The sequence below is a fragment of the Akebia trifoliata genome, chromosome 6 (assembly GCF_017979445.1).
Source record: "Akebia trifoliata isolate Shusen 1 chromosome 6, ASM1797944v1, whole genome shotgun sequence".
NCBI classification, from domain to species: Eukaryota; Viridiplantae; Streptophyta; class Magnoliopsida; order Ranunculales; family Lardizabalaceae; genus Akebia; species Akebia trifoliata.
The window spans coordinates 9,238,630-9,260,449 of NC_141380.1; the positions used below are offsets into that span (position 1 = coordinate 9,238,630).

General features: G+C 33.9%; 2 protein-coding genes across 5 annotated transcripts; one reads left to right on the forward strand and one right to left on the reverse strand.

The window, feature by feature from the left end:
- The first annotated feature begins 4,767 nt into the window (after positions 1–4,767).
- LOC147400131 (FAM210B-like protein) lies at positions 4,768–6,913 on the forward strand. The gene is made up of 3 exons (XM_086445740.1): positions 4,768–5,041; positions 6,285–6,473; positions 6,568–6,913. The coding sequence occupies exons 1-3, from the start codon at positions 4,817–4,819 to the stop codon at positions 6,724–6,726; spliced, it is 573 nt and encodes a 190-aa protein (XP_086301866.1). The 5' UTR covers positions 4,768–4,816; the 3' UTR covers positions 6,727–6,913.
- Positions 6,914–7,183: 270 nt separating this feature from the next.
- Positions 7,184–16,516, reverse strand: LOC147400132 (transcription factor E2FA-like). Of its 4 annotated transcripts, none has more exons than XR_015179191.1 (14): positions 16,055–16,516; positions 11,002–11,191; positions 10,683–10,742; positions 10,283–10,535; positions 10,111–10,162; positions 9,815–9,867; positions 9,685–9,735; positions 9,541–9,589; positions 9,284–9,349; positions 9,110–9,186; positions 8,737–8,971; positions 8,174–8,240; positions 7,714–8,083; positions 7,184–7,593 (listed from the first exon to the last, which is right to left on the reverse strand). XR_015179191.1 is itself a non-coding variant. In XM_086445738.1 (14 exons), the coding sequence occupies exons 1-14, from the start codon at positions 16,238–16,240 to the stop codon at positions 7,947–7,949; spliced, it is 1,401 nt and encodes a 466-aa protein (XP_086301864.1). In that variant the 5' UTR covers positions 16,241–16,516; the 3' UTR covers positions 7,616–7,946. The 4 variants fall into 4 exon arrangements, 3 of the variants coding, with proteins under 3 accessions (XP_086301863.1, XP_086301864.1, XP_086301865.1); XM_086445738.1 differs by lacking the exon at positions 7,184–7,593 and having other exon boundaries at positions 7,616–8,083; positions 9,284–9,352; positions 10,283–10,371; positions 10,450–10,535; XM_086445739.1 differs by lacking the exon at positions 7,184–7,593 and having other exon boundaries at positions 7,617–8,083; positions 10,283–10,371; positions 10,450–10,535; positions 16,055–16,515.
- Positions 16,517–21,820: the final 5,304 nt, after the last annotated feature.

Here is a 21,820-nt window from a genome sequence, read left to right on the forward strand (position 1 = left end):
ACAAGTTGACAACCCTAATGGGACAATACCATATGGTGACATCTTAGTTATTTTGTTACGTGTAATGTAATGTAATGTGTTTGATGGACCCCATCGCAAATCCTAAAAGAGATCCAACTACACAATATTCATTTATTTGTGGAAAAAATGGAAGATGGCTAATAGGGCCCGACAAAGACAGGAGTGGTCAGTTTTCTTCTTGTCCACCACAAGTGAGTCATGAATGTTAATGAAGTTGGGCATCTTGGCATGCATGCACATAAGAAAGCAAACATAAATCAAGGGTGATTGAAGGAAGATTTCTAATAATTACCCCCACATCAACTTTTTTTTTCTTATGGAATTGAATTAAATAAATGTTTAGGGTGGAAAGACTATTATTGGTTCTCCTTTTTAGAAAAGAAAAAAAAAAAACACTATTCTCCTGTATCCAAATGAGAGAGAGAGAGAGAGAGAGAGGATTTTAAAAAGAAAGTTGGTTCAAAGAAATGGGGTGTGGGTGGGTTGAAAGTGTTAACAAAAAGAAAATGATTGATTCTCTTAATTGTGGTTACAAGAATCCTAATTATGTTTATATAAAAAATAATAGAGAGCTTTAAATAGAATCAAAGTCTAAGCGAATCCAATCATATGCTAATCCTAATCTTTATGTAATAAAATAGAATCTTAACTTAATCTTATCTTATCCTAATCGTTAAGAGAAAAAAGTTTTTAGACATCACAGTTGCATCTTATTATAATGCATCCTATTATATCCTAATACAAAGAACTTGCCCAAAGGTATAAAGGGAGGTAGAGGGGAGTTCCATCATCAATATGGTACTATATATAGTATAGAATTTAGGTGCCCACCTTCTCTCTCCTACCTATCATTGAACATAGTCACTAAGTTGGAGTACGGGTTCAAAAAGGCAAGGAAAAACTTTGGGAAAAAAGAAGAAAGAAACGATGAAGTATAAAAAATAAATAAAAATATATATTAAAAATTATGATATATATACTAGCGTTCACCCCGTGCCTACGACACATGCATCCTCTTTTGGGTTAAGGGGTAGAAGCGAAAAAAATAAAGTTGGAGTAGGTGGTGGTAATTTTAACACGATTTGCAAACACAACTCGAAATTAGTGGGCTTGGGTCAAGCCTAATTGGATTTGAGGTATTATTGAAAATTTTTAAGGTTAAATGGGTAAAAATGAAAAATAATAAAGTGTATTAAAGAGAAAATATAGTAAAATTATAGAGGTTGAAATGTAAAAGAAATAAAATAGGTCTCACAAAACTATAATTTAATAGTAGGGTTAAGGACATAAAAGTGGAAGAAAATAAAGTTGGAAGGGTATTATTAAAAAATATTGAGGTTGATAAACAATAAAATAAGTTAAAAAAGGATAAAAGAGGAAATACATTTAAATCAAAGGAGTGAAAATCAAGTTGAGTGGGTAAAAAGAAAAAAATAATAAAGTAGTTAAATTGAGTCCTACACAAAGGTTTGTGTCACATAACTGTACTTACTCAATTTTGTTTTATTATATACTAAAGTCCACCCGTGCCTATAGCACATACATCCTTTCTCAGGTTAAGGGGGTAAAAGAGAAAAAAATAAAGTTGAAGTAGGTGGTGGTAATTTTAACACAACCCACGAACACGACATGAAATTAGTGGATTTGAGTTAAGTCAGATTGGATTTGGGGTATTATTATAAAATTTTTAAGGTAAAAAATGAAATACAATAAAATAGGTTAAAGGGGATAAAAGAGAAAATATAGTAAAATTATAAAGGGGTGAAATGTAAAAAAAATAAAGTGGATCCCACAAAATTATATTGTGATAGGAAAGTTAATGACATAAAAGTGAAAAAATAAAGTTGGAAGGCTATTATTAAAGAAATTTGATGTTAAAAGGGTATAAGAGAAAATATAATAAAATTGATAGAGTTAAAATAAAATTGAGGTGGTAAAGAGAAAAACAATAAAGTGGTTAAAGTGAGTTTCACATAAAAGTTTGTATTAAACAACTGTATCAACTCAATTGTGTTTTATTATATAAATATATCGGACACCTTTTAGGGTCCAATTGATCCTCAACTCAATCAATTGCACGTAAGACTTTCTGAGGGTGCGGTACGTGTGACCGTGAGACTAGTCTCACCTGAAGGATGGGGATACCCACGATAATAATACATATGATATTTATTTTAATTTATTTTATTTTTCCAATATAACATGTTCTCAAATATAATTAACCTAATCAAAACCTTCAAACCCCATCAAAAGTGAATTGTGGACCGTCAATTTTTTATCGATAATTTATAAATCACTTTTGATGGATTTAGAAGTTTCATATTGGGCTGATTTTTTGTGGGGGATGGTCTCCTCATCCTAGAGATTGTCCTCACAAAAATCAACTCAATTCAAAACTTTTAAGCCATATAGGACAAATGCGTTGGCTCCCTAATGTTGGATGAAGAACGCCACCCTATATATTGATATATTTTAATAATTATATATTGTTTACCTCAAGGTGAATTAGTAGAGCGTGAGTCTCAACTATATTTTAAGTATATAATTACAAACATTTAGATTTATGAAAACTAATCCAATTGACTCTTCCAAGTTAACTCAGTTGATAATATTGGACAAATAAATTTGGAGTTCGAATGACTTAATGCGATGATCTTGTTGCCTTAGATACCAAGATGACTAGGGCGAGTCATGGGAGCGAAGCCAGTGGGCAACCACTAACTCTTTTTTTTTTTTTCAATTCTTCCTAAAAAATTCCAGTTTTCTTCAAGCTCTTCAACCCCTATAGTTAATTACTATAATTTATTTGTCTCCATCTTAAATTCATCATTACATTACTTTAATTCCTTGTTGAAAATCCTATAATTTTCTATACCCAATAGGTCGAATGTAATCAATTTTGGAAAGGAAAATCAAAGGGAATTTGATTTCAAGGGTAATGTGATGATTTCACGTTAATCTATTAGGGAAGAGTGAGATCGAAAGGTGCATGTAGGCATTTTGGTGAATATTCATTTTCTTAAACTAAGAGTTGCTACTGGCAAATAAAGAAAATAAGTAAATGATTGACAATAAATAAAAGCTGGAGTGCCAATAGAAGCTCTCTTTCATGTTTTTTTCTTCTATATTTCTATTTGTTGGGTTTAAGATTTTAAATGAAGGCATAATGTTAAACAATGGTTGAAATTGTTTGAACGAGTGTTATAATGTATTGTAATGCTTAGATGGTAATTTGAACCAAACCTTTGTAATATTTGAATGGTGTGATTTAAAATCTTTAATTGGGGTATGATAAATTATTTAAGAAATTAGGGTGTAATAAGTAAAAAATGTTGGGGTGCCAATAGCAACTCTCTAAACTAATGGCACTTGAATTAGGTTCCTTTCATAGACTTAGAAATAACCCAAATGCCCACTTTCTTCAATTGCAAATAAAAAATCCTTAAATTCAAACTCTTCAATTGGATCAATAAGCAGTTAATGCCTACGCCATGAGTTCAATACCCAATATGAGCATTAATTCCTCATGGGTCACTCGTGAGGGCACACCCTCACTTACCCCTGAGACTAATCGTTAGACAAGACCATGGTCTAGGACCGGGCAAAGTCATACGGGCCCAGTCCGCTGTCTAAGGGGATACTGGTTATTAAAAAAATAAATCACCCCCAATAATATTATTTTATTTTTGTCTTTATTTTTTAAAAATAAAGTGTGTTATGAGAATACGTGGGGTGAGGTGGGGTGCAACGAGTTCGAGTGCTTGTTAAGTAGGTGCCATTTTATTTATAGAAATAATATAATATAATATCGCATCCAACAGTGATATTTTATCTCATAAAATTATTTCTATTTCTGAATTCTTTCCTTAAAAAGTGTTGTAGAGCTTATGTTGGCTACTTGTCCCTTCCCACAGCCTCATGTTTACGTTGAAGAAAAGGGCGACAATGACCAAAATAACCCTTACACACAATAGGTGCTAATGGATTGGGCTTTTAATAATAAAAAAGCCCAATCCTGACTATATATATGAAATGGATGTTTTTCTTCGCTACGAAGCCCACTCGATGATGAATCAAACCAAATCAAGTATAATAAAAGAATGCCATCATTCATAATAATATTTATACAAATTGTAGATAGGCATTCATGTTAGGAAAACTCCAACCTTCAACCCGGGATGCTAAAATTAAAGAGAACAAACAACAAAGAAAATAAAAATATAAAAGAAATCAACCACAACACATGATTTACATGAAAAATCCTAAAACAGAGAAAAACCACATCATGACGTGAAAATGTGTAGGAACGATAGATGTTTTTTGACTCATATCTCGATGGAAAACTATCTAATGGTTTCTACACACTTTCACATCAAGATGTGCGATATGAGGTACAATCTTGAGGTCACCTCAGCATTATTCAAAAGGAAAGGTGTGTTTCAGAAACAATTACAAATGTCTAGTTTCATCTCTGGGGGAGATAGAAGTCTGATTCGGTTGACCTAATAATGTATGCATAAGGTCTAGTCTTTCAAGGCAGAGCCCAATAAACTAAACTTGATGCGCTATCAATGTAGAAGATTTATTCTTATATGGGCTTTTTAGATAGAGCCCAAATGTACACACCAAAAGTCCAAAGGGACATAATTTGATTTAATTAAAAGGGAGGGGTAAGATGGGATTTTCGTTTTCTTTATTAATTTAATTTAGATTTTATTTAAAATTTTCATTTAGTTCTCCATTGTCCATATCGCTCTTCATGTGGGGATAGGTGATATTTTTGTTGACAACAACAATGGCTGCAATTCTGCTCTTCCCTTCTTCTCCTTCTTCTTTGTTAAAGAATGAAAATTTAATTGTCTGCAATTATGCTTCACCTCCTAACTTCAAATCCTCTAAACCCAATTTGAAGCGCTTCAGAGTAAGAGCTCTCAAAGAAACAACAAAGGAAACTGAAATCAACCCCAATTCTGCAGAAGAAACCACTGAGAAATTTGGTCTTGAAGCAGGTCTATGGAAGGTATATCAAGATTACTCATTCTTTTATTTATTTTTATTTTGATGATTTGGGTGATTGGGTCACTATGTATTATTGTCGAAGAGACTGGTGATGTGGGGGATTTTGAGAAACTTGAACCATAGGTTTGTAATCTGATTTCATAGTAGAACAAATAATCACTTTGATAGATTTTAGGAAATCGGGTTTGGGTTTGATTTTGATTTTAAGTTGTTTTCTGTTGCACAAGTTTTTTTTTTTTTAATCCAAAATTAAAGACCACGGACAAAATTAGGGTCGATGCGAAAGAAAGGCGAGCTCGAAGAAATTTTTTCCTTCGGAATTTATAGTTTTCTCCAATAAACCTTTTATATTCATTTTGATCTTGTAATATTAATGATTTCTCATAATTTAAAAAAAAAAAAAAAAAACATTTTTGGTTGGTAATCTAACCAAGGACGTTATTAGAAGTAAATGTCCTTAAAGCTAAGATTAGAATCTAAAGAGTTAAATATCAATCAATGAGGTAATTAGAAATGCATATGTACTTTAAGTTAAAACTAGAATTTAAAGACAACGTGTAGTTTTTTTTTTTTTTTTTTTCAAGCGTTCTATATGCCCAAGTATTCGTTAACATTTCTTAGTCCTCAATCTCTACTGCAAACAAAGACTCTAGATCCTAATTTTCAAAGTTTTAGTTTTTTTTTTTCTTTGAAAAAGTTTGATTTGCGTGATGAATTCATTATTGGTATCAACCATCAAGTGAGGAATTACATATATTTCTTTCATTGAAAATTAATTGTCTATCTTATCAGGTAACAAACAAATATTGATGGGGCATTACACAAGCTCGTTTAGACACTTATAATATATATATATATAGATATCGTTTAGGTTAATTTTAAAATTCTATTTTTTTAAAAGTAAAAAAGAAGAAACTACTTTCTATTTTCTAAAAGCTAATTTCTTCGATAATAACTTTCTACTATGTAACCAAACAGGGCCGTAGGTTTCATATTTAGAACTAAAATCAATAAGAACCAGAGCCCATCGTTTATTTAGGTTTCGGTTAGTTATATGTGAAACTTAACCAAAACCAACCAGTGGACACCCCTGAATTAGATACCTTAAATTTAGTTTTTGATACGGGAAAACCTAAATAATTTGGGTCTTTGTTGAACCTGAATGATAAATAATTTTTGGGATATTTTATTTTCTTACACTATTCAGTCTCGCTTATAGTTTATTTTCAACCAAATTACTGCAGATATTTAGTTCCAAAGATGAAGGGAAGGAAGAGAAAGGAGAGAAGTCCAAGGGGGATCAAGCCAAAGAGCTATTAGCGAAATACGGAGGAGCGTACCTCGCCACCTCCATTACTTTATCATTGATCTCCTTCTCACTTTGTTACGTTCTTGTAAGTGCAGGGATTGATGTCCAAGCATTGCTGCAGAAGGTAAAAAAAAATACAAAAACAAAATTTTCTGTGATCTGCTAGTGCCAAATGCATCTCAAGGTTGCTCAAGTTTCATGAATATCTTTGTGTTTAGGTGGGAATCTCAGCGAATGAAACTGGGGAAAAGGTAGGGACTTTTGCTCTTGCTTATGCTGCACACAAGGCTGCATCTCCAATCAGGTTTCCTCCAACAGTAGCTCTCACTCCAATTGTTGCAAGTTGGATTGGAAAGAAAGATAAAAAAGATAAGTGATCTGCACGTGTGCAATTCCTCTAAAGCCATATTTCATTTGTATATGTACGACTGTTTTTGGAAACTACAAGAGAATTTCTCAATTCTGAAATCTATTCGGCTCAACTCATAACTATGATACTGTATTTTGTTGGTGGTATTATATCGGTTGATTGAACGGACAGTAGATTAGGAGTGATTCCAAGCCTGCAATTGTCATTTGTATAAATTTGAACTTCATATTAGGTGTTTTCTATAAGAGAAAATTTCAGTTACCGAGAGGAAATAAGATTGAAAGATTATGACCCTGCTTTTCATGGAAATAATGCAAAGGATCCCATATCGCCCATGAGCTTAAGAAATCTTGTTGAACCACATAAATCTGTCAGTGCCCTCTACTTTGATTTGTGGTTTTATCTTGTATTGTTATTGTTACTAGTACCTATTTTTGTACACTAAAAATATTTTCACGTGGGTGTGGGTGTGGGTGTGGGTGTGGGTGTGGGTGCGACTCTGGGACATTATAATATAACTCCATATCTAATAATTATGGATGAAACATAGACCACCACTCATATTACAGCAATCTAAAACAAGTGTTACGTATACCAAGCAACTTAACTTACCATTCCAGCATTCCCACCATGGAGATCTTCCATGTATCAACTTGTTAGGATCAATTGATAATGCAGCCATTGGCCTAGAAGATCTTCTAGGTAAGAATGTGACATGATTCTGCCCACCATACATGCAGTGCAGTGCAGTGTAGAATGTATGCAACCATGATACTTGTGGAGAATAATCAGTGTACAGTACTCATGACTGTCGATCAACTCTTTAATTCAAATCAAAGAATGATCGAACAGCTTCTTACTTGCCATAACCAACCTAAATTGAAATCCAATTTAAAATCAGTACTTACTATATAAAAAAAAAGGAAATTTCTAAACACGGTACAATAGAGCAAAATATTATACAGGGAAGAAAAAAAGTTGGAACAAAGATTACATTTGTCTCCATTCCATTCCTACATCAATGGATCAAATACAAAACTGTACACTGAATCAGCCACTTTCCAATATTCCAATAACTTCTCTTGCTAACATTTAGCTGGCAAAACCCATGGTTTTCATTCGATCCCAACTTAGGCTTGAATCAGTGACATGTCAGGAAATGGAAGGATGTGATATAGGTTCTGATAAATCATAGAGCTGAGATTCATCCAGTTCATCAAAAAACATTCAGCTTTGAGTAGTGTTAGAAGCAGATGGCACTTCAATAGTGCCAGATGGTGGAGTTTGTGGCCGTGGTGTGCTCATATCAGTCATCACAAAGTCCTCTGAGTGAAGTGTATCCATCCCATCCCATCCAACCCCAGCTATGGTCAGAATCAAGGAATTTAGCATTGACATTCCAACAACAAAAGAAAAAAAAAAACAGGTAAAAAAAGAAAGTAAAGAAAGGATACGATCTGTCTTCCACATGTCCGTGATGCTAACTCCAGCATCTGACAGAAGCCAGTAATCTGCATCACTCTGCAAAAGAAAACAAGATGGATCTCAAATTAAATAGCACATGTTTTATAATATGACTACAATGCATGGTTTTAAATCTCGTGCGAGACCAAGAAGACTCGTCCGATACATCTCAGTATCATCCACCAACGAGATGGATAGACAAGTCAAACATATTGGACGAGATTTAAAGCCATGGTTCATTTTTCTCATTGTTGAACAAGATGACTCAAACGTATCGGAAAAACTCGTCCAAGACGAGATGTCCAAAGGAGTTTTAAAACCATGCTACAACACCCATCTACTAAAGAACCTCAATTTGTCAATTGGCGGTGAAAATGGGTTCTGTATGAAATCACTCAACTTTTACGATATTTGGTTTTTTGACAATCAACAAGTCAGAAAAAAAAGGAAGTGTTTTACTTGTGCTCTTTTTAGGTTCCTTGACAAATTGATTTTATTTTGTAAATCTGCTAACACGTAATTAATTATCACAACTTAGATAAATGGCACTTACATCAACGTCTGAGGGTACAATTTTCATGATACCACCCACAAAGTCCTGTGAAGCATTAAGATCTGTGCACATCCTGTTAGCATCTTGTCCTTGTAGTTCTATCTCCTTCCCTCTGCTTTCTTCCATCACCATTGCTGATGTAGGGTGATTTACATCAGATCCTGAACTTGATGCTAGTGGGAGGGTCAGAGGTGCCTCAGCACCGTTCATCTCCTCAAACTTCTCTTCAAATTGACTACCAGGAAGAAATATAAAAAAAGTCGGTCAAAATTCTGTCTAAAATCCAATACCAAATTCAATTATTGTTGGCAGGAAGGATAGAGCACAATAGTACAAAGAAAATATCTCATATTGGACATGAGAGCAAGAGCACCTGACAAGGTAAACATCAATGGGGCCCATTGTGCTTCGTAGGACAATTCTGTATCTCCTCTGTGGATAGTCCACGGCCTGACAGATACAAGGGAAAGAGTCTTTGTGCATCAGAATTGAAAAATATAAAACTGTAAAATGGGCTTCTTTCTTTGTCTTCTCTGTGTCTACCTACCTCATCAGGATCTGGGACTTCCAGAGTGGTGCCATGTGGAGCTTTAATTGCTATCAGGGTCTCATTCTGCTAGAAGAAAGGCACAGAGGACTTTTGAGAATGGAATTTTGCTGAAAACAGCCACACAAAAAAAAACGGGAAGTCTATGTATATAGGCAATAACAAGTTCTCAGCAGTCATATTACCACCATGTCAAGAGTGCATCAGAGTATATGTCACATGCATCACAGAGTATATGTCACATAAATCAAACCAACCTGAAAGCAGGGTAGACCCTTAATGTCCTCTTCAGTCACAAAAAGCCACCTAACATAGTTGGAAGAGAAGTGACCAAGTAAAATGATTAAATACAATTTAAGAACTAAATCCGATAGCATTTTAAGAGGAAAATATTTGTCTACCTTTGAGTGTTGTCATCCTCACTAAGGCCCCTCAATCGTTCTTGCATTTCTCTGCAACAAATTCCAAGCATCAGCATAATCCAAAGTTTGTGACGAAGCAATAAGATATCAGTGGAATGTATTGCAGAACCTTATTTGATCATCTAACATGCGCTCGTCCATAGAAAGGTTTTCAACTTCTGCCTGCAGAAGAGAAAATAACCTCCAAATGAAAAAAAAAAAAAATCCAAAAGCACGTTTTCAGAAGTCCTATACTACGGTCATGACTAATATAGTATGATAAACAACAGAGGTTGTCAATGATCCAATATCCCATGCACAATGATACTTTCAAAGAAAAAAAAGGAAAAAAGTTTAAAGATATGATAAGCTCAAAAAGCGCAAGTGTTTGCATGCCAGGAGGCTAATATCTGCTTTTTTACATACCTGTAAAACATTGACATCGTCATCCTCACCCGTACTTGAGACATCAAGTCCCCTAATCAATCAATCAACCAATTAATCGTCAAATAAATCTCAAGTTCTTAAAGATGTTCTAGAACTCCCAAACAACGAAATAAAACAATGCCTTATAGATTTAAAAGAGATTCTAGATTACTTCCAGCGTATTCTGTTCTTAAGCTTCTTCTCTATGAGTCCGATTCCTTCTAGGACATTTGTTATGTCATATATCCGCCTCTTCTGTACCTGTATCGGCAGAAACCATTTAAACATAAGAATATGTGGATGTACATAATACACTTGATCAGGTAATAAAATGCTCACCTCCAAAGTCTCAGCAGCTTTATTAAGATCAAGCATACCATCTTCTGCATGTTTGATCAAATTGATAAACTTTTTTGTCAAGAGACCTGAAAGAGAGACACATCTTATTTAATTCATTCTCAATGCTTGAACTTGTGTAACTTCAACACCGTGTGAAAGATAAATAAATAGCTCAAACACTACCCAACATCCTTGTCGATGACAGCATAAGAGGCAGACACTACTTCAATTACCTAGAGAGCTGTCGTAACGGCAAGAACCAACTGGAGTGAGAGGATTGCCAGAAGGAGAGCCTGCAAAATGTACAGAAACAATCTTATTACATGTCTATTTTCCTTTTTGTTGTTCTTTTTCTTTTCTTTTTGGTGGGAATGGCAATGTGAGAGTAAACTCAGTTATGGGAGATAAAAGAGTCATGCTGGACCCAAGAGAGCTTGAGCCCATGATATTCCTGTAGCAGTTACTTACCATGAATACATGCTTTTATTGAGATCCTCAAAGTTCTAGAGATATTAAATTACAAACATAAAACATATCAAAAGTATTTCTCACCAGTATTTGACATGGGAGTTTGAGGACCAGACTTATTGTACTTTGATACCTTTGCCCTGCTGTATATCCTTCCCCCTTTTCCGGATACAGGTGTCCGGAGGGGGCTGGTAACCACTTCAGTGTGTTCAGGACCAATAGTCCACTCACTAGACTCGGCCTCATAGTCTTCTGCTTCGGGCTTCCGCTTCAACTGTTGAGAACACCATTTATTTATTAGCTAGCATATTGGGAAATATTTTGTGCTAAAAATTTGAGATGCATGTACATAAGGTCCAGTGAATGTAATGTTAATGGTAATGATTCTTTTAACCCAATTATTCTTATTATTTTGATAAGTAAAAGAAATTTGTTAAATGGAGGTTGAGGAAACCAATCAAGTAAAGAAAGGAGAAAGAGAAAAAGACAAGCAACCAGACACCCAAACTATTCAGAAATGTTACATACCCAGTCCCATCTACCCAGAAAAGCATCAAAGAAGACACCTCTAAACTCCTACACTTAACCGAATATATGAAGCACCAAGTATCAAAAAGGGTGGAGTATGCAAATAAAAGGATGACACTAGCAGTCCACTCCTCCAAGTCACTCAGAAATTTGGAAGTATCCATTGATACTCTCTTTATAGTTTAAGAGTGAATGCGGGGTTTAATCCTAGGCCCGTGATAAGACCACTCCGACTTTACCAAGTCTAACTTAAAGATCAAAATCTATTGGCAGAAATGGGAAAGGCTGACATGGATTTAACCAGGTTTTAAACAAATAAGTATCAGATTAGGAATATCTCAGATTTTTCCAGAGTAAGTTATATCAGTGAACTTGAAATGTTTCTTGGCCAAATTAAACTTGAAAATTACTATTGGAACCAATGTTTTAAAAACCGGACCGGTGCGACCAGGTTGGACCAGACCCATTAGCTTCTACGGGTTGAGTCAACCGAAAAAATCCAATTTTAAAAAAACCAATTAGCCCGACAGATTCAACCGGTGACCCAGTCGGGTTTGTGAAAGGACCCATCCAACTTTTGGGTGACTTTTCCCATAACCCTCCATAATTTGGTGAATATTTGAGATGCCCCATGTGTTTTAAAATTGATAACATGCCCCCTTGACCTTAGGTCTTCTCTTACAAACTAATGGAAAATGATCAAACTTTGTAAGATTTTAATTGTGGGATCCACATGCTTAGTAAGACAACCCCTAAAATTCTTGTCCAGACCAGATTTAAAATAAATAAATAAAATAAAATATTTTCTTTGGGCTTGATCCATGATTTGAAAATGAACGGCCACTAAACTCTTAAATTTCAAATTCAAAACCAATAGGAGGAATTTATCTTTTAAATTTTTTTTGTAAAAGTTCTTAAGATCTTGTATTCTACATCATGTGACATTGGATCATGTTTTTGAAGTTGATGTTACCTAATTTTGGGAAGAAAGCAAAAATATTCTCTCACTATTTCATTTTTGGGTCCAACCGGTTAGACCCACCGGTTGGACTGCTTTAGACCGACCCGGTCAGTCATAAGGGTTAACGATCGGCCCAGATTTTAAAACATTGATTGGAACTACTATACACCTATACAGTAAATATGACAAAATATTTGGTTGTGTGCTTGTTATTCAACTCTTATCATATAGTCCAAGAGTCCAACGATTAACAGAACAGTTTCATCAAGATCCAAATTCCCTTAATTGATCGGATTGATTCACATGGTGTACACCATCCACCACAAACAAATTCACATGGGGGCGTGCTTTGCAGGCAGGCCATTACATTATGTAAAGATAAGAATGAGAACTCAGCACTAATGGTTTTCTCATCTTCCACTTCAACTCTAGATGGATGATAGTTTATTCATGTTCACACGTGATTGGGTTCATAACTTTGGATGTATATCACTATACAAAGATACATACACTAGATGTAGTGAGCAATAAATTCTAGTGTAACATCAATCCAATGTTAAACACCCATAGAATCTGTTCTCTTACTCAGAAGCCAGTAGCAATTCCTTTTGATTTTTATGCTTACTTTTAGAAAACCGAGATCATAACTTTGCTGAAATAAAACGGCAAGGCTGAAAAGGTAGTGCCGATCTCTAAGGTAGGTTTGTATGACACTCATCCATCTTAACATCCTAATCTCAGTTATACTTGTTCTATGGGCATGTTTTATCCTGATTGCCCTAAATTCTGGACCATAAAGCATAACTGATCTTATTGCCATCTTGCAAAATCTTACAAGACATGTTAGTATCATGGAACTCCAAATTCACAAGCAGACCCACTTAGTCTTAAATCTGTGGTTAGCGTAATCTTCAACCTTTCCCACCTTATGTATATAGAACCGTAAAAATGAAACAATCCCTTTTAGTTCTCCTAGCCATCAACATTAACCTGCAACTCATCTCTATGCATTCCTTACCAAGGTCGTACTCCATATATTCATTCTGGATTTGACTTATTTTAAAACCCCTAGCCTCGTATTCCAAAGTAAAACCCTTGGACTACAAGCCGTATATGACTTGATAATGAAATTGATTATGCTTAATTAGCAATATCCATGACTCTATATTTTTACTTCCTGGGCGTAGGAATGACCTCCAAGACTGCTTTTAAGTTAAATCCACAAAGTTCATATGGTGCTTTCCCTTAGGATTCAAAGACCTCCTTAAAATGGAATGGAAACAAGCCACAAGGGCAAGCACAAAACATGGCCAATACAGGTAATTTTCTATCAATTAGTAACAAGAACTTAATTGGAAGAAAGAAAAGAGAAGGAGACAAGCGGAAAAAAGTACCCTATGCAAAGCGTTTTTCTTTGAAAAGAAAATTTACATGAAATTGGATCATATCTATGAACTTGCTAAACTACACCCTCTTCCGAACCTTTACCCTATAACCTTGCTTTATATGAATCTCTATCTACAACAAAATGTTCATTCATTCAAGAGATAAAGATTATTGAGCATTGTAATATAGCTTCAAATTTTGCCTTGATTGATTGCTTCCCCTCAACTAGAAAGGAGAGGGTGCTCATAATATCATATAATCTATAACTACACCCACAATTCTACCAATCCAAGATTTTCAAAGTCTCTAACATGAAAAAAATTAGGTCTTCCACCCAACTAATGGTTCAACAAGAAACTATGAAGGTTACCTTGCTCTAACCAAGCCAACTTCAAGTTAAAGCTATTGAAGCATGCAAAACACCATTCTATAATCATCTTTTCAACAGAGCAAGTGGTCTCCACGATAACTCTAGATTGTCTGCCAGTAGTACATGACTAAAGGTAGGCATAGAGGTATTATTTCCATAACCTACTCCTTGATTGCATTTTTCACAGTGCCTCTCTTATCATAGTCTAAGCATTTAGGTAAGTCAAGTAGAACTTAAATACAAAAAGGATTCTCTCTCACACAGCTGAACCCAGATATTTGGATAAGGCTTTCGTGATGGAACTTTTTCCTATTAAAAACCTTGACTGACTCATTTCTTTGACCTTATTTTCCCCTAAAAACTAAAATCAGAGCAAGGAGCACCCCAAAAGTAAGGGGGGAAACAATGTCAAGAACAACCACACAAAAAAAATATGGAATTTGTGCATTCATTCATCCAAAACTAAAGTTGCAAGACATGAAGTGAACAACAAAAAATCAGCAGTTTCTCTATGTTCAGCTTCTTGTAGAATACAGCAATAGGCCTCACTTATGGATATGTAGAAACTAAAAATCATAACATTTGGTGTTGATTCTTGGGCTTTTTGTTCTAGGTTTTGTTAACGTGTGCCCTTAAAATCATAACATGTGGTGTTGATTCTTGGGCTTTTTGTTCTAGGTTTTGTTAACATGTGCCCTAAGGGCACACGTTAAGGTGCATTAAATATACCTTGGAAATTTAATTTCTTACCAAAAATGCCCTAAAAAAAATTCGTAACAAAACCCCTTTGTTCTTTCTTAAAAATGAATACCTCTGGAGTATAGGCAGCACAACATAGAGTTTTATCGTGATCATGGTGACAAAAGTTGTTCCAATAAAAGAATTCCTTTAATAAAGCATCATATAATCCTCCTTACCACAGTAAAATTCAATGACATGTCCTCAGTCTAGAACCCATCATCATAGACTCTCTAAAGAGATCAAGAATGCCTAATATGTAGGATATATCGATTCACACTACAATGCATAAAATTATTAGAATGAACTCCAACTGCACATGGATCATTTTACTCGCATCCAATATTTCGGTCTTGGTTAGCATGTAACCACTTAAAGGAAGCATGTAAATATCATGAACAAAATGGGTAGTTTCTTTTTAAGCAGCTCCAAGCAATTGAAGTACCTCAACCAAGTAGCTTAAATGCACTTGCAAAACTCAATTTTTCATCAGAGCAAAGCAAAAAAAAGAAGAATAGGCCTATGTTCTCAAAACCCAATATATAAAAAATAAAGCATGTATAAGCACAAATTTGGGACAAAAAAGGGAAATCTAGTTCAGAACAATAAATTCCCTAACATTAACAGCTAAAATCACTGAAACACAATTCATCTCGCCCTCAGTGACACAAGCCAATACCTCCTTATAGAGCATTATAAGTTCAACGTCATACATATGCAATCCCTAACCCTCACGCAACAATTGAAGGCTCTCAAAAACTGACTAAAAGATCGCAAATGACACCATAAATTAACTCAGTAACAATCACAGGAATCAAAAACGCAATCAACAGGACTTAAGACCACAGATGAAACCAGAAATCAACTCAGAAACAACGGGAGTTCCACTGATCCAATTTCCTAAAGATGGATTGGGATTTGGGAACATATTTTACTAAATCAGAACATCCAGACCAGTCCAATCGAACCACAAACAAGCAATTCAGGTCTGAAATTTCAACAAAGACGCACGCACCAAATAAAAATCAGAATCACTGAAAGACAAAGCCGATCCTAGTAGAATTCTCCTCAAAATAAACAAAAAACGAATATCAATAGAACCTAATCAAAGATCGTGAAAAACACAAATCCACAATCAATCAAAGTAAACTTACAGGGGATTTAACAACAATTCCTTCAAATTCCTCATTTGCAACTCTACGATTCACTCCAGAGAACCGATGATAATCATCTGGAGGAACAAACGGCGGCTTCGAGAACGGAAGTTGACGTTTCAATGATTGCAGGATCTGCGGTGACGGCTGCTGCGCCGAGCGATTCGAAGCTCGGCTTCCAGACATCAAAAAATTGATTTTTTTTGCTATTCTTTGAAAGATCTACCGATCAAACCCTCTCTGGATTTGATTTTCGAAGCGATCTGATCTTCCGGTTTCGAAGATTGGATAGTGATGTCTAGAAGCGACGATCGAAGACGAGAGATTGGAGATTGGGCAGAAATTGGAGAGAGAAGTTGCGGGATCTGGGTTTGGGGGAAGAGAGACGAACAACAAACCACAATTTTTGTTAAAAAAGGAGAAAACGAGGGAAGGAGGGAATTTAGTTCGGATAGATATGGAGGGAACCAGGGACGAAAAATTAAAAATAAAAAAGGAAAATATAACTGTCAAATGACGTTTGATACTTTATGTCAAACAAACAGTTGAGATGGAGCGAGAGACCTAAAGACTCTCCTTCCATTATAATCACTAGGAAATTATTTCTCGAGAACACGCTTACCCTCCCATCTCAACGGTATGTTTGATAGAGATCGTCAAATGACGTTTAACATTATAAAAGTGCAAATAAAAGGGCAAAAATGGGTTAATAGACCACACGTGTCAATTGTGTGGAAATAATTACTGAGGCTGCGTTTGTTGGTTCAAATCGGCGATGCGCGCCTTTTGTTAGATTTTTACTTAGCACGCGATCATTGGGCAATTGACGAGCATTTCCTTATCCACCAAACCCTAAAAAACACACCCCACTGGACCACTGAGTTGGGCCTTGTTGGTGAGAAAGGAAAAAAAAATAATTCTATACTATTGTGTGCTTATAAAGTTTGATGATCACATTCCTCCAAATGCCACGTGGAACTTATGAAATCAAGATCACCCATGGTGGATTTTTTTTTTTTTTTTTTTCCTTTTGAGAAAATTACTTAATACTGATTAATACAATTAGTAATGTTTATTCATCTACCTTGTCAATAAGGCTGGCAATGAGTCGGATAATCTCCGCTTACCCTACTCAGCCTACCCGAGTTATTCGACGGGTATAGGTATAAAAAAATTGTTCGATTGGGCCCAAATATCAGTTTATCCAAATTTAATATGGTAAATTCACAATAAAATGTATGTATGACCCAAAATTAAGATTTTTCCATCATCTTCACAATGAGGTATATATATCAATTTGGATATCCGTTAGAAATTTGGGTAGAAATCATATATGGATATCTTTTGAAAAAGTGGATAAATAGTCAAATATGGATATTCTTAACATAAGTGGGTAAGAAATAAGATATGAATAAGCCGATATAGAGTTGGATAAGGAAGTGGCAATAGCTTCATCTAACCCACACCCAACCTGTTGCTAGTCCTACTTGTCAATCACGAGCCGACATCAACATTGTATCCTTCAACCATCTTATATTTCTATCTAATGGAATGAGAGTGTGAAGTAGGTTATTTTTATAGTATTAAATTTTGACATATATTCACGAAATATACTTAAATATTTTCATTTTCAAAAGTTCTGACACGAAATTTAACTAACAGTTTCTTTTTATATATATTTCAGTGGAAATTACTATTCATTTCATGAAATATTTCGATGAATAAGAAATTTTGACCAAAATTAACAAATTTTAGTTTTAAAAAGAATCGTGATAATCTAACAACCCCACGTGGCATACTCAATCAACTGTCTTGATGTGACAAGTTTGGGAATCATAGATTTGTAAGTCTCGGGATACAAAACTGCACTCCCCCATAAAAATATGTATCCCAGGAGAATCATGTATCCCGAGGTGTATAGATCTACAGTTCCCAAACTTGTCATGTCAAGAGAGTCGATTGATTGTGTCACATGGGGTAATCAGATTATCACAACTCACGACTCTTATAAAATACAATGTTTCAGTGGAAATACTTTGATATATATAGGGGTAGGATCCGTGTACACATATATCTATAACGTCTTTTGTCCTACATGGGCTAAAAGTTTCGGATTGAACTGATTTTTGGTGAGGATGATCTCTATGACGTGGAGATCATCCTCACCAAAAATCGTGGAGATCATCCTCGCCAAAAATCAGCTAATTCTAAAACTTCTAACCTCATATTTATGAGTTAAAGAATTGTGAACCATCCATTTTTTGTAAACCACTTTTGATGAGGTTAAAAGTTTTGGATTGAATTGATTTTTTGTGAGGATGATCTCCTCATCATAGAGATCATGCTCACCAAAAATCAGCTCAATCTGAAACTTTTAGCCTACATAGGACAAAACATGTTGTAGATCAATAAGTAGATATATGTGTACACGGATCCTAATCCATATATATATATATATATATATTTACTTTAAATAAAACTTGTGTATTACACAATAGTATTTACTATTAAAAAATTGCATATAGCATTGCTCTATTAGTATAAATAAATAATAACTAGTTAGTAATCTATTTTATCTTATTTGAATGTATTCTAAGCATATTAGTACGTTTATATAGACGCACACACACACACACAATCAATCATATTTTAATTAGGTAGATATATTAGTAACTTATTCAAAAATAAAAGATATATAATAACACATGAATGCAATACTTAATAGTTTTTTTTTTATTTTAGTGTTTTACATATTAAGTTAGTTTGATACATTACAGATCAACTTTGAGGTCGTGGGTTCAAGTCCATCATACCCATACAAAAAAAAATATTATTATTTTCATGTAAATTAAGTATTGTTATTTTTCATAGTTAGACTATGAAATTTAATATGAGTGTGTATATATAGCAAAGGGTTATTAATCTTTAATTTCATACTCCATAAATTGTTTGTTGTATTTTGATTACTTAATTAAAGTTTATTTTATCATTTCTTACATAGTCAATGATCTTCAATATTTCTGTCATTTTCATAATTGTATTAATTTTCACATTGATCGAAATATTTTTCATTTCCAAACTAATTGATACAGACATTGAAATCAAAATTTAATATCTTGGTTATTTTGTATTAAAGAGATAGATAGAATAGGATTTCATTAGGAAACATATATAAAAGTTTATAAAGATAGGTAACTTTAGATAAACACATCATCTTGTATTAATCCACATTTTTATGGTCGGTAAGCTCTGGAAGATTAGGGCATCCACCCGTCATTAAAATAAAAATAAGGATTACAGACGCACATATTTACAACACAAATCCTCTTGCAAGATAACATTCAACTCAAAAGGAAAATTAGACAAAGATAAAATCACCCAACCATCTTGAGTTCACATATTTATGAGTCAAAAAATCAACTACTCTATTCAACTCCCTTCAATAGAATTCAAATTTGCAAACTTGAATTTTAGTGATGAATCTTTGGATTAATATAACCAATAACACATATTTCAAGAAGGATGAATTACTTCATTCAAAATGTTTACCACATAAGAAAAATTCGAAGAAATAATTACTCTCACTAGGCCTTTTGAATGAGCAAACTTTAAAGTTTGAAAAATAGCTTGAAGCTCTATTGCAACTATATTGTTCTCTTGAAGAAAATCAAAAACTGCAAATTTACACACTCCAAGATAATTTCTTTTAATAAAACCTATTCCAGCTCTACCAACCTCAACAGAACCATCTATATTAATTTTTATATAGTCTTCATTTATAATTCCCCAAAAATTAGATTTTGTAAAAAGAGAAGTACATTCAAACCTACTGTCTCATCGCTTTAAACTTTCCAACTCAAATTGAGACATCCTCCCTTTACCTTTCACACTATCAAATAATAGTATGATATCCATTGCGACTAGTTTAAAAATCTTAACCGTACACCGCTTAAAAAAATCCAAGCATTTCATTCCATCTATATATGATAAATAAATTAAGAGAATGTTACACACAACATTTTATAGACAAACAAACTTGTAATAGGCTTTTGAATGAGAAAATCATTTTTTTCCTTTGCTGAACTAACAAATTTTTTTTAAATATCAAAACCTTTTGATGCATTTTTCCATATCCACTCATGATGAACAACTCGAAAAAAAAATATGATCATTATTTTCTGAATCAGACCAAAATAAAACACATTTTAAGTGTGTTATTACTTGTTAATAAATTATTTTAGATGTTGTTTTAAGTAGAATAAATTAAGATTGTCTATGGGTGGGTTTGGGCAAAGCCTAGTTGAACCTTAATCTCAAACATAAGAAAGGTGGGCTATATCTTAAACTACACTAATCGCTATCAAGCCTAAGTCGATCAATTAAGTCATAAGCATAATTTAATGAGTTTGGACTAGGTTTCAGACTTATAAAAAATGAGAGTGAAAACAAATAATATATATATTTGAGATCTCTTAAGGTTTGATGATTATAGGGACTTGAAGAATGCGTCATTGTTCATTAAATTGAAGAGTAAATAGATATTAACTCTCACTTATATGATCTTTTTGGAGATTGAGTAACATGGTTTGATTGAAAAAAGAATACAAGATAAGAAAATTTTATTTTCTTCAACATTTAATCTCAATAACAATATATGGTCTTTGTTGGGGTTGAAGATGATAGATTTTGATAAGAAATCTAAAAACATCATCTTATATTTCATTAAAAAAACTTCAATCTTTTGACGAAATTTTTACGAATTTATCTTAATTAATCGAATTGAAACCCCGCCAAATAATTATCCAATCCAAACTTTGTTACTATACCTTAAAATTGAAGTGGCGTTCTATTTGCACCTATTTTTTTATATAAGTGTACCTGCTTTGAAAATATACTTCAATATACTTCAAAAATTTATAAAAATTCTATAAGGCATGCTCAACTACATGGAAAATCAATTTCCATGAAATTTGAAATCCATGTAAAATGGGTAGGGTTGAAAAATTAAATTTCATTATTTGATTTCTTAAAGATAAAATTCAGAGAAAAATCCGATAAAGAAAGAGAAGGGGGAGGAAGAGAGAGAGAGGGGGGAAGGGAGGGACAAAAAGAGGGGGATAGAGGGACAAAGAGGATTGGGGCGAAAGGAAGAGGATAAGAAAAAACAAGAAGAAAGAGGGAGAAGGATGAGGAGGAGGAGACAAAGATGGTGGAGGCGAAGACAGGTGGTGGATGAAGAATAAAAATAAGAGAAAGAGTCAAAAGTGAGGATGAAGGACATGGCTGGCAACAATGGTAGTGGTGACAGGGACGGTGATGGTGAAATGTGATGATGGCTATGGTGATAGTGGTGGTGATGGTGGGGAATAAGAAGATAGAAGAATAAGATTTTGATTTAGGGATGGAAATTTGAGGTGGATTTTATTTTTCCACTGGTATAGGTAAAAAAAAATAAAATTCACAGTTTGTTGAATTTTTTGAAGAAGATGAAAAATCATTTTTCACGGCAAAATCAATTAAACACAAAAAATGATATTTTTCATGAAAAATGATTTTTCACCATATTTTTCACTTGTAATTAATACACCCTAAGCGTACCTTGTTAGTAAGTACATATGCTGAATATGAAAGTTGGGTTTCACGATTGAACTTCACAATGTTGTGATATCAAAGAAAATTTAACAAACATTTATTAATACAATATTATGATCTAAACTTTGCAAGACATTAAAGCCCTTTTTAGTTTGTTCATCTTTTATAGTTTTG